This window comes from Apus apus, chromosome 6 (assembly GCF_020740795.1).
Source record: "Apus apus isolate bApuApu2 chromosome 6, bApuApu2.pri.cur, whole genome shotgun sequence".
Taxonomy (NCBI): domain Eukaryota; kingdom Metazoa; phylum Chordata; class Aves; order Apodiformes; family Apodidae; genus Apus; species Apus apus.
In genome coordinates, this window is record NC_067287.1 from 36,985,766 (window position 1) to 36,999,512 (window position 13,747).

Here is a 13,747-nt window from a genome sequence, read left to right on the forward strand (position 1 = left end):
GGAAAGCAAATACACAGGATTTTCAGGTTATTGCTTCTGTGTTTGCTATTCCTGCTGTGCATGAACCCAGAATCAAAAGATCCCATCCACACTCTGTAGAGGTTACACTCTGCTTTGCATCAGCCAGTGGTCTCTTGTGTAAACCAGCAACCAGTTCACTCCACATGCTGCCAAGTACCTTCCTTTCCTTGAATCCCCTAGTCTCAGCATTGCTGCTCTGAGACACACTAAGTATATTGCAGCCCCATCCCTTGAAAGTGCAAATCCCCTCATATAGAGTGGAACTCCACAGACCATATCTTTGCCTTTCCAGATATCACCTCTCTCTGCCCACAGAGTATTTCTGGTGTCAGGGTTTCCTACACAGCTCTGCCATCCATCCTGCAAAACCAGACAAAAAAATCTGTATTCCATTTATTCCTACCAAAGATACAGCCTGCCCATTATGAATGGCTACTTTTTAAATAAACTTGGGTTCCTTCACTCTATCTTCTTCCTCCTTTATCATTAATTTGAAAAAGGCACACTGAGTTTTTCTGTTTTCCACCCATCCATAGTTTAGTGTATTATCACTACCACTCCTTGAGCATGAACAAAATTCTCTTGGCTTCAGAATTCATACACTTTGATATTTCATATATCTTATGCATTAAGCCCTTCCATAGTTCACATAAAAATCCATAGAAACCTCAGCTCCCCCACTGATGAATTAGAAGCATTAATGAGCAAATGATTTCATTAGGAAGTATTGTTTAATTGAAAATGCATTCAATCACTGCTAAATCATTCAAGAAGACTTAATAACTGGGACCCTGCAGGAAAAAAAAGGCCAAAAAGTGTTTTCATAGACAAATAAAATCATGATCAGTGATGAAAAGGGTGAGTGAATGATCAATGCTGGCAACACACGGACAAGGAAGCACAATGAGATCATGACATAGAAGGCAACAGGGACAGAAAGGACCTTTTTTTACCAAATATCTCTTCAAACCCTTCAGCTTCTGGCTGAGGAAACCTTAAACTCATTAAGACTTTTGTAGCAGAGGGAACAAAGACTGTGCTTTGCATCCCTACACACTTTCTCAGTCATTCCTGGGCAGCAGCAGAGGCTCCAGCTCAGCCTGGCAATTCTGTTTCTCAGCTGTGGTTTTAGATTTATCTAAGAAGTCACAAAACATAACGAGAAGATTTACTGCTAAGGTGATCTCCTCCCAATCTTCCTTGCAAGAACTTTACCCATATCATCTACATATGTTCTCATTTCCTTTCTGATCTTTCCCATAGTACAAAGCACTACTTCAACCTTTATATTCCTTTGCTTTTTTAAGGAGTCAAAGACACAAATACATCTGTTTCCTGACCCAATGAAAATGCTCTTTCTCTTCAGCCATAGACAACTGCCCATTTCCAGATTTGTTAATACCAATTTATCAAGAACTTAAGCTGCCTTTTTTTAGTATAGAAAGCTTTATGCTAAAGCTAGGACTTCTGATCTCTCTCTCCAAAAACTAAACTAAAATCATCAAATCTATGGGATAGGTTTAATTTTGGAGCAGAGTATTTTTTTCACACACGTGATCTCAGTTATTAATTGAAATAAGTCCAATTTGGGGGGATTAAAAAAATCACATTTGGGAAAAAAAAAAACAATCACATAAAAGAGAACAAAAGGGACACGCAGAATAAAAACAGGGCCTAGATACCAGTGAAACAGTAAGATTTAGACAACTCCAAATTCCAATTAAAGGAAAACATGCCCCAAGTAGCAAACAGCCCAGCCTTGAGACAGACCTGCAAGATACCAGCTAGACAAGGGGAAGGGATGGAAGGAGCACTGCCCACAGCTGATCTGAGTTACAGCCTTGAGCACTGGGGGAAAAAAATGAGTAATTGAAATCATTGTATAAATATATTAATGAGCCATTACCCATCCCACAGGCTAGAGGGACCCCACAAGCCCCTCATTCTCTGAGCAGGCACAGTGACAATCCTGAGCATTGCCACTTGAGATGGAAACCAGGAATTAGTGACTAATCATGTTAAAGTTCGTTCTCACGTTTTTGGGGATAAAAGTAGCCCATGCATTTCAGGAAACTGAGCTGGCTTAGTGGAAGGCCACCCTCCTCCTCCTCCCTTTTCTGTGCAGAACTGGGTATTTAAGCAAATATCTTGACTCTGAGTGTGGATTGACTTCTTGCACACACCAGGTAACAGCCCCTGCTTTTGGGAGAGCACATGGAGAATGGTTCAAGCAGCTGGCTGGCCTGTTATCTGTGAAGACAGACATCACCATGACACTTGTATTGCTGTGACATAGAAATGTTCACGCACTCTGAAATTCACACCTGACCTTGAAGCTGGAGAAAGGGACCTGCATGTTGCTGGTTACCTGGGACTGAGTTCCTTAGTGGGAGCAGGACCAGGAGGAAAATACCAGCTGAAACTTTCCCTTACCTTTTTCCCCCCCCTGCAAGATCAGTGCCCACCCCAGTCCCACGCTTGTGGAAAAAAAAAGGGACAAGGAGCATTACAGTTCCTGGCAGTACTGCCCAAATCTCATTCAGTGTGCCCAAAGCCCATGGCACAGCAGTATTAATGGGATTGCTCAGACTTCAGGCAAAACACCTACCTAAGAGCTGTGCTGGATCAGAACTAATGTTTCTGTATGGTAGTCCCTATTGCACTGTCCATAGGCTGCTGTCTTCCATATCACAAAGACCATTTTTAAAGCCCCTCTGTAGCTAGCAGGTCATTTCTTTGGCCCTGTTTTCAGCCAGCCAGCAGCACTGCCATTTGCCTCCACAATTTCACCTGTTGAGCAGACAGCATTGAAAGAAGAGGTCCCCTGATCTCACCCCGAGGTTGCAAACAGCCTCAGAGTCATTTTTGCTCCTCTCTGAGCCTCCGTCCTCACTGCAGGTCAGGAGAGGTGCTGCTGTGAGGTGGCAGCCCTGAGCCCCAGCACAGCATCCTGCACATGCCACTGCAGATCTGGCTGGCACAGGGAATCCCACCAGCTGGGCCCTGCACCACACACCTTCATTATGACAATCTGGTGTGTGAGTGCACCTTCCTGTCCCTGAGCACACACATTCCCCCCACTGCCTTCCTATTATGCCTTAAGCATCATCCTTGGCCCTCTTTCCCTCCACTCTAATTTAGTTTTTTATTATCATTATCATGATAATGATACAAATCATCGGGTAACAAGAAGAGCAGCTATTACACCTACATCAGTTCACCTGTGTATCACAGAACCTACCCTCATTTGCAACACATACACATTACTTGGCTCCCTTTTTTGTCCAAATAAAAACTCAGCAGGACACCAGGCAACTCCATTCAAGCCCCAGTGGGGCTGGGTGAGATTCCAGAGCTTGCATCTTTCATCTTTACAACAATAGCATCCTCATTTTCTCCAGTGTCCCAGTAACATGTCCTCAGCTGTCTGCCTAAGACAGTGGGACTGAAGCAGCAGACAGCTCCATACAAGACTCCTCCCTGTGCTGGTGGCCTCTGTGGAGGAAGCATTTCATTGCATCATTCTTGCCTCTGGCATTTCAGCAAATAAGACAACCAGCCCAGAGCAGACAGCATCTACTTCCACGCTTATTAAGACTAGGCAAGCTAGTTTTGCTTGCCCACAGACATTCACCTTCCACCCCCTCATTTAAGAAATTAAAAATCAGTACTTGGATTTGAAAGCATTGGATTCATGTCCTGATATGAATCCACAACATGAAGACCAGAGAGCATAAAAATGGCAGAGGAGCAGGAGGAAAGCGTGTAAAAGCAGGAGAAAGAACCCCCAAACCAAACACAAAGGACAAAAGAGGGGAGATGGAAACCTTCTAAGAGATATTGCCTATTCAGGTCAAGATGGGGAAATGACAGAGCTGATGGGGAGGGATCACACTGGAGGCTGACTGCACCATGGAGGGATGTTCCTCTGCCTGAAGCACAAACACACAGAAAGGAGGAACTGGACATGAGGCCTTTTCCTATAGGGCTTTTTTAAAGCAATATTTAATGCAGACAAGGCTGACTTGGTCTTCTTGTAATACAGCCAATTTGCTCTTGCCTGTATGAGCAGCAGGGCACTGCACAAACAGGACCTAAGAGGAAAGGACATTTCCCAGCTAGAAGCTGGAACCTAAAAGCCTAAATTCATATCTAGACCCTGGAAAAAAATATCTGCACAAAAGCTGGGTTTAATAAACCAATGTCTTTCAATGCTGAGTGCCCCCAGGTTGTCTTCAGAGTCCAGATTTAGATTCTTTAAACATAAGTGACTTCCTTTCCAGACACAGATATAAACAACTTCTAAATTCAGTCTAAGCCAAACTGCTCAGCAGCTTTGGAGAAGTACTTCTGCACTTCTAGGACCCAGCATCTGGATTCAGATGCTTCAGGAAGTCAATTAGAATGTAGTGACTGCCCCAGGAGCCCTGTAGTAAATCACTGAGGAGGAAAAGCAAACTGGTAACTCAAGAGTTCCCACCTCCAACTCTAAACATCCTTCAGTCACACCTCACAAGGCTCCAGAAAACAGAAGTGGAGGTGTGGAGATTTATGAAACAGGAGGCATTAAAAACACCACAGCACTCTGTTTAGTCTGTGAGTCTCTGAGCTAAGTGGAAGCTCAGGCAAGTCTCAGGAAACTGGGTGGCTGGGCACTGCTTATGTAAGGAAATCAATGCATATTTGTCTATTCTAGGTAATGTGGGGATAATTCATACAATTCTTCCCCCCTTCTGCACTGTTTCCATGAAACGGAGCCTTCTTTGACAGTCTGCTCCTTGGTACAATGGCAGCTCAAAAAGATGAAGCAAAACAAAGTTCAGGATGCTTAGGGAGGGATCTGAGGAGGTGGTTTTGCTAATCATGCTGCAGTTGAGCACAGACAAAAAAAAAAAATCTGTTTTCTCCCTTTTTCTAGGCAACCCAACACCAAACAGAAGTGGAGGAAAAGGGAGCAAGTAAAGGAAAAAGAGGAGCAGGACTGCTCCCTCACAGGCACATGGGGAAAGAGAGAAGTCTGGTGTGTGCTTGTCTGTACACAGAGTAGGCTCAACCCTTGGGCTGGACTGAGCCTTGCATAAATACCCATGACTTATCCAAATGGATGGAGTGGCCTGCCCAGCTAAGCCACAGTCTCAACTCCCTGTAATTATCATGGGTACCTATTAATTTCTCCACACTACTGGGAACAGAGAATAGTTCAAGTCTTTCTACTATGAAGCAATTTCCTTCAAAGTGCAAGCACCTTTTCAATGTTTTCTCACTGAAGGGTAGTACTGTGACCCACCTTGCCCCATGCCACCTGAGCTCACATGTGTCCTGGCAACCTCAGCCACCAGTCATTGAGAATTAACCCAGGCCAAGGTCCTTCTCTGTGCACTGTTGGACAAAGTTAAAGGGTTTCTGCATCAGAGCAAGGTGCTGAGATTGAGGCAGGGAACTGACAGAGCTAAAAGTGGTTTGAGCTCCTTAGTTATGTAAGCCCACAAGGCAGGAACCCCCTGAACTCATCTGCCAGCACACTGCTGCAACAGCCTGAGGGGCAGAGATGACATGGTGACATGGATGGAAGGTGATAGGCACTGCCTGCCATACACTGGCCAGAGCAGGCACCTCACACCACACACCCAGCTGCCTTATCCCCTTCTGCACTGGTATGGGAAAGGGGATACCACCTGCATTTATCCTGTTCTTTTACAAACAACATATAGACCATCCTCCTTTTTCTGACACTGCCCTGGCCAGGGTAACTCATTCCTCAGTTACCTCTGTCATGGCCATAGTGCTCCCCACAGAAGTCACAGGAAAGGTGTGTGTGCAGGTACAACAACACAGCCTCTCTCCTCAGGTATCTCAGATCCCTGTTCTGATTCAAACTGGTTTTTCCACTAAGCTATGGACCTTTCAAATCTCAGCTACTGATCACAGTAAGACTGAAGGGAGTGTAGCTCTGAGGCCCTCCTAACCAGGGCCATCTCTCAGGAACACTGGAGCCAAGAATGAGAGCAGAGTATGAGCATCTGCTCCTGTGTAGTGTTGTGCCACACAGCTCTGGCTCTTCTAGACCTGAACAGCTTCTGCTGGTACTGGCAAACAGTCTAGTGCTCAACTATGCTGATATTCCCCCAGAACACTGGCTGCAAAGAGCAGTCTTGCTGAGCTGAGACTATCACGAGCATCTTGGAGTGACTGCAATACAGCCTGCAGGCATCTCCATGGGGGTGATGAAATCTGGGTAGAAATTCTGAGCAGAGATGAAGGGTAAGATGTGCTTCACTGAGAAGAGTTCAGGCAACAAATTCCCTGACAGGATGTGATGGATTGAAGACCGTACCCAAGAGCACAGCTTCTTTCCAGAAAGAAGAAAAACCATCTGTAAATGAGGCATGGTTTGGGCAGGTCATTGGCTGCCCCTTGGAAAGCCAGGGCAAGCAGAGCCCTGGGTATAACAGGAGAGCAAGGTTTTACCACATCTTCTCCACAGCACTGAAGAGCAGAGTTTCTAAATGAGTGGACAACCAACCACACCCAAGGGAGAATCCATGGAGAAGAACGATGAGGTCAAACTGACAGGAGACAAGAGAAGAACAGAAAAGGAAGAAAGCAGGTGGGGAGGGCGTGACAGGGTGTGACAGTGCTAGTTAAAGCAAGGAGTGTAGTTGCACTTCTCTGTAGACTGAGTGGGTTGAGCCCTGAGGAACAGATTGTATCTCATACACAATTCCCATACCTTGCAAAAACCCACAGTGATGGAGAGGGACTTTTGTCCTGCTGGCTCTAGAAAACAGGTGATAAAGGCATGAAAACCTGGAAGTTACCATCAAAACCAATTCACTGGTTCACATGCTGTAGGCTTCCAATCCAGAGCTGCCTGCTCCATTTGTATGCCACAAATCATATCCCAATACCTTCTAGCAAATACAAGGGCTGTAATAAAAAGGTCAAAAGCCAGAACTGTTCTGTGCATAGTAAGTTGGACAGGGATTTGGTGTGGTTAGACTCTCAGATCATCACAGGAGGTGGGCATGCAGAGAAAGAGAAATCTTTTTCATTTCTCCTGACAATCTCTGCTGACCTGGAAATACATCATGAAATAGATGCCTGAAAGAAAGAAGACAGCTGTGTGTTTGCTCCCCCTCACCCCCTTAGATACTAGATGCTTCAGTTGTGAAGAAAATGATATATCAGATGAATTTCAGCTCCTTGTTTTCCCTCAGTGATTAGTTTTCCTATAAGCACTCTCTGGTGACATTTAGTTGGCATGTCATTTCCCTGCAGAGTTCAGTATGACAAGCTCCCATTGTACTAGGTGATACACAACATAATTCAAGACAATCAGGAAAATTTCTCTTTCAAGAAAGCTCTTGCCACTTGTTCACTCTTGACTGATATTTGCCAGGTAATATCTCCACAAAAACCTCAGACTCTTAAATGTTTGTTAGACATCTCAAATTTGAGCTGTTTTAATGGAGCAAATAATAGATTTAATGGTATTTCTGTGGCTCTGAATACATGAGATTAATCTTACAGACTGAGATCTTCTGTGGGGTTATCTCTGTGGCTTCAAAACTCAGCATCTGAGTAGCTTATTCCATCTCCATGCCATCAATTCTGTGCTTCCTGACTTCTCTCTACCTCCAATAAGCTCTTGACAGCAGAGCTGGAAAAAGCTTCTTGTCATGACTTAACAATTGTGTCTTTTAAGGTAGGCATTGGAACACAACAGAAAGTGGATTTTATTCCTGTTCAAAATGAACCAAAGATCATTGCATTCTAGATGTGTCCACTCAGCTTTTTTTGCCTTCTATCAGAAAAAAATTCCCACATGATTTCTCTTTTGCTTTTCAAGCAAAAAGCTGATACATTTTTCCAATTGTCAAAAAAAAAAAAAAAAAAAAAAGCAACAAACAACAAAACAAAACACCCCAAAACTGTCAAGTGGCTATTCTTATTTAATTAGAAAAGCATCAGATGCTCTGGTTAATGTTCTTCTCCACCCCTTTGGGTTCTTAGATGGATCACAAGAATACACCACAAACATTATTTTCCAGCATAAAACCTCTCTGTTGCAAGAGAGTTCCTATCACCCACTTCTAAGACAGATACCTACACACACTTACTGAGACCTGTCCCAAAATAGAATTCATCTGTGGAAGAAGAGGCAACTAATCCAAAGATGCCTGATCTCCCCCTTTCCTGCAGAGCACAACTGTTGGAGATACTTGCTGTTCCTAAGAACTTTCCTTCCAATCCATTAAATCAGAGATACAACCACTGAGAGCAAACAAGTTCTAAATAAATACACATTCCAGCTAACAGCCATGTAGCATAAAAGCATAACTACTTTACCATCCAGCTGGCTCTCTGGACATTCATCTTATCTAATTTATCAGGGAGAGGAAGCACAAGTGATGGAGCCACGTGGGAGGACTGTCCTTGGCAGACACTTGGCAAAACCTGGGGTTTTCACAAGGTGCAACATGCCCTGTCTTGCCTGCTCCAACTGGTTTGAGGGAATTCAGGAGAACTTAAAATACAGAACATCCCTTTTTCTGACAGCAGCTGAGCTTGGGGTTAAAAGACTATCCTAACACCTCAGGAACATTCCCCTCCATTGAAGACTTCCTGTGATACTTTCAGAAAGCCACTTTCTCTAGCTTCCCATCCCCATCTATAAAATGAGGTACACAAAATCAGATGAGGCTCTAGGCAGCCTGGGACAAGGACTGTCCTAAATGTACACCCAGGATTTGTCACAATGTGGCTCTTTCTCACACATCAGATTGAAACAAAGGCTTTCTCATCAGAAAATCACAGGTGTCACTGGGTCAAACATTTCCAGTGTGCCCACATGTCATCAAGTATAGACCCTTCACAAAGCCCTTTTCACACATCTGATAGCAACAAACTGTGGAAACCAACTGCCTGGCCTCACTGCTGCCAGACTTGTCTCCTTTGCCCAGATACCAAAATCCAGCATTGCTGGTGCCAGGGCTTTGTTCTTGCCAAGTCTATGACAGCCTGATGTAGCTCATCCATGGTGGTGTCTCTCCTATGAATCAGAAGCTGCAAATCTTTCAGTAAGGGCAATTTTTGAGGGCCTATTCCTACCCTGTGCTAGAAAACTATTTTTCATCAATGTGATTCAGCAGACCAGATGTGCAACATGAAGCAAGAAACTTTCAGACACTTTCAGGGTCTCTGCAATGATTAGGGCAAGGAACCCCTCTAATAAGCAGATAAACAAAGAATGCAGCTCCATGATCAATTCTTCCCAACACAAAGTTAGGCCACCACTGGAAAGAGGGGCCCAGCCCTTTCACCCCCTTCTCTCCCCTCTCCTTGGGACTGCACTTGTAAGACTACAGAGCAGCAGCAGAGATTTGGTCCAACTCAAGACTAATTCTTTAGAAGGGACACTCCCAACCTCCTTGCTCTATTATATAACTTCATGAACAAACATGGCTAGGGTTGGGGGCATGCTGCTTCTGATGGTGGTAAGACTGCCCAAATCAGTGTAAGACCTTCAGAGCAGATTCAAGCATACCCATGCTCTGAGATGTAGACATGGTGTCCTAAACTGGGAAGCAAGACTTGCAAGGGAAAATGACCTTGTGCAAACTCTTCACCCATTTAACCACCACCAACTATTCACCCTCTCAAAACACTGCTCTTTGACTGGCTAGAAAGGGCTCACATACAGAGTCAGGTCACAGAAGCCAAACAAGTTACCACTCTTCAGCTGAACCTTAGTGGCAAGCTGCCTAAATAGATGGTTTTTTTGCCCACAGCACACACAAGGTAAATCTTTCATGTTGACCAACCTCAAGTTTGTTACCTCACCTTCATAAACCCACTCAAAGCCAATGCCCTTACTCATTTGACAGAAACTTCCCCCACGTGCCCTCTTGTCACTTAACTTATTGTGTAAATTTGTATTGCTGTCCACAACAGCAGTGAGTTCATCTGGGTAAGACAGTTCTTTAAAGTTGCTTTCTAATTAGAAAATTAATTTGAAAAGGTATATCAACAGAAACAACCCCAGAGGAACACAGCTGTTTTATTTAGAGCATGCTGCATCCCAGGGAATCACCTCTGGATGCTACAAAGAACCAAACATGTAAAAGGAACAAAAACACATCCAATTAACACATCAGTCACTTAACTGAGAACTACATCCCCAAAAAAACCCAACCAACCCAGTTACTTACAGTTTGGCTGTGGTTCTGGAGGGAATTTGAGACGGATAATGGCCAAGATTATGAAAACCACCACAGGCCAGGAAATTAAAATGAATGACCATACCTATAAAACAGCAAAGAAAATATATTGGTTACATTTGTTGTCTTGATGTGTCTCAGAGCTTGTCTGGAATGTTCAAGTACAGCCCTAAATGAGTTATAGGATGCAGTGCATGCAGAATATTAAAACCAAGTATTATCTATGCAGGAAGACAAACTACATAAGATTTCCAGTGTCTCAGTTTGGCTGAACTGGGGGGGACAGTGTCTACCCAGCTTTGAGACACTACTAGGAAAAGCACACTGAGAAGCACAAGACTTTTGGATGCACTGATGGCAAGATCCAAGAGCTAAAGTGTGAAAGGCTGATTTAACTTCCAGTGAATGGCACTGCTCAGTGGGTAAGGATGAGTTTTGATTTGACTACACCTCAAAATTAAACTGTTTGACAAGTGAACTGACAAGTCTACGGCATTTTTTCCCCAAAAATGTTCACTGTTCTTCAGAAACAGTGGTTCAGCCTCACAGTAAATCTCAAAGAAAGGATTTTCATAGTAGTTATCTATAAAACAGGGAGCTCAGGCACCATGTAGGAAAAAAGTTTATGGAGTCATGTAACAAGTGAGCTGTAGAAGAGACACCTGAACAATGATCACCAGGATCCCTCATATGAGCTTCTGACCCCAGGAACTTAACTCCCTGGGCACCTCTCATTTTCCAGACTGTGGCAGGCCATATTGATGAGCTGAGATGGAAGATAGATGATGCAAAATTGGCCTAGTACAGGGGAAAATGACATTAATATTAAATAGAACTCCTGCCTCTGACATGAGGGTTGACCATTTCAGTGGACTAGAATGAAGAAAATGCAGCCTGCTACTCCTCTAGTGTAGTCAACCGATCAAGGTAGGAGGCCAAACTCAGTTTTAAAACCACAAACCTTGGAGTTTTGTAAGCTAGGAAAAGCCAGCTATTAAAATAATCAACTGCTTTTGCACTACCTGGCTAGCTTGCTACCAGGCTTACTAGATTAGAGTTTTCCATCCATCAGTAGTTAAGCTCAAACTACTCGATGCTGGAAAACTGCTGTGCTATCTTCATGCCAATTTTTGAAACTGCAGAGATGTCTTGCTTCAAAATCATCCCATTTTTCATTGTTGTGTTGCTGGTTTTCATTTTTCAGATCAGCACATATTATCCAAAACTGTTTTTCCAAAGCAATTCCAAGCCCATAACAGCATTTTCGTTTCCTGTAAGACTTACCTGAACATTAAAAACAAACAAGCAGATAGACAAACAAATCCTGGAGAACAGTTCAGCTTAAAAAATGGTAGTTTCACAGCAACTCCATCTCTGATGAGATGACACAGCCATGAGAGGAAGAGCAAGATTCATGCCCCAAAATGAGCAACAGACAGACATCAAATCATGAGGCACTTCCCCACACATCTATTCTGAGAGGGTACCTCTATAAATTCATCATTCAGCAACATTTCAGCTTGTACAGACAGCACTGTTCCTCCCTTTTATTTATACACTGCCATTTCTAACAAGATTCACCACTGAAGCTAACATCTTTTTATAGTTTTTAGTATCACAGGCTTCCCCTACAATTAGTCCCCAAATCCACTCTTTAACTCTGATTGACATGTAAATGGTATTATTAGTATATCCTCCTTGTTTAGTACCATGCAGGCTAAAGTAAAATTATGGGGTAACATCACAGAAACTGATATTAGTCAGAGGCTGCCTAAAGGAAGGGCAAAAGATCTGTCATATTATGGGGGGAAGAAATGAATAGTGATTGCCTCTGCTCAAGGAAGTCTTTGCAGCTCCTCCTTTGGAGCTGAAATGATGTTTTTCCTCCCCACTTTCCAGACAGCTCTTCCTTTAGTATCACTGTCCTTTGACTTAATTGCATTTAATAGTAGCTGGGTAAACCAGCTGTGACATAACAGCATTCCCACTGTCCCAGGCATTCCAGTTAACAAAATTAAGACAACCACCCTGGCCAAACTGATTGCAGGTGGAACATGATGACTTGAACGAGCCATAAACAACTTCAGCTCGTGGGACATTAGGCACTATGCTGTAGGTTACATCATCCTTTGGTTGCTAGATTATTTCACTGCTAAAAGTAGATTTAATTGCTTGGACCTTACTTAGTAGCTCTGGACACAGACACATTTTTTCTCTCCCTCCTGACTCAGAGTACTGTGTCCAGTTCTAGAGCCCCCAAAACAGGAACAACATGGAGCTATTGAAGGAAGCCCAGAGGAGGCCACAAAGATGATCAGAAGGCTGGAGCTCCTTTCCTATGGAGGCAGGCTGAGACAGCTGGGGTTGTTGAGCACGGAGAAGATGAGCCTCTGGGGAGACACTAGAGCACCTGTCTAGTATCTACCTGAAGGAGCTACAGGAGAGCTGGGGAGGGACTTTTTAGAAGGAGTAAACACCATGGAGTGATAGGACAAGGGGGAATAAATTTAAACTGGAAGAGGGTAGATTTAGGTCATACATTAGGAAGAAACTCTTTAGTGTGAGGGTGGTGAGACCCTGGCCCAGGTTGCCCAGAGAAGCTGTGGCTGCCCCATCCCTGGAAGTGTTGAAGGGCAGGTTGGATGGGGCTTGGAGCAACCTGGGCTGGTGGAAGGTGTCCCTGCCTATGCCAAGAGGTTGGAACTGGATGATTTTGAAGGTCCCTTCCAACCCAAACCAGTCAACGATTCTATAAATAACCAAACTGCCTAGAAGTGACAGATGGAAAGCAACAGAAGTGCAAGAGGCACTGATTTATCTGGTTTTCCTTGGCACCCAGGCCACACCTTGCTCCCAGGAAGGCTGCCTCCCAACCTCAGGAGAAGTTGCCTGCACTGAGGCACTCCTTGGCCATGGATGTAGGACATCAGCTGATTCCAACAAATTGACACCCCAGCAAGATGTTAGCTCTCTCTGGAGAGGAAGAGTCAGGCTCTCTAGAGGCTCTGCACAGAGCTCAGAGGAAGTAAGTGTAAAAAAAAAAACACAACAAACCCAGAAGTAAATGTGTTTGTCAGCCCTGAAGAGGCTGATAAACAGAGCAGGAAAGCACTCAAGTCTGTGGGGGGGAGGACAGGGTCTGCCTGGTGTCAGACCATTCCATGACATTCCAATCAGCCCCAGTGAGGGCAGCCAACAGCACTGCAGTGGCAGGAATCACCTTCACAGATTATTAGAACCTGAGAAACACAACAGAATGCTTCCCTTGCAAAACAAGCATGCTAAAAAAAAAAAAAAGCTTTCTGAAAGCCTGGTCTGTGAGGTCTGAGGTCAGTTTACACAGGTTAAAAGACAAGCAGAAGGATGGAGAAACCAGGATGTGTTTGGAAGCAGAGATCTGGGTTTATCTCCTCACACCTTCTCCAGTCTGAGCAAACTCACCAATTTGGAGCAAGCTCAGGAAAAAGAGGAGGATTGGAAAGAATGTCTGGCACATAAAGCTTAGT

The 13,747-nt window shown here is 44.0% G+C and overlaps 1 protein-coding gene across 1 annotated transcript in view; it reads right to left on the minus strand.

Annotated features, from left to right (window-relative positions):
• ABCA12 (ATP binding cassette subfamily A member 12) overlaps window positions 1-13,747 on the minus strand; it is a 113,862-nt gene that overhangs the window by 73,499 nt on the left and 26,616 nt on the right. The window contains 1 exon segment of the mRNA XM_051624176.1: window positions 10,233-10,326. Coding sequence (XP_051480136.1) covers window positions 10,233-10,326 — 94 coding nt within the window.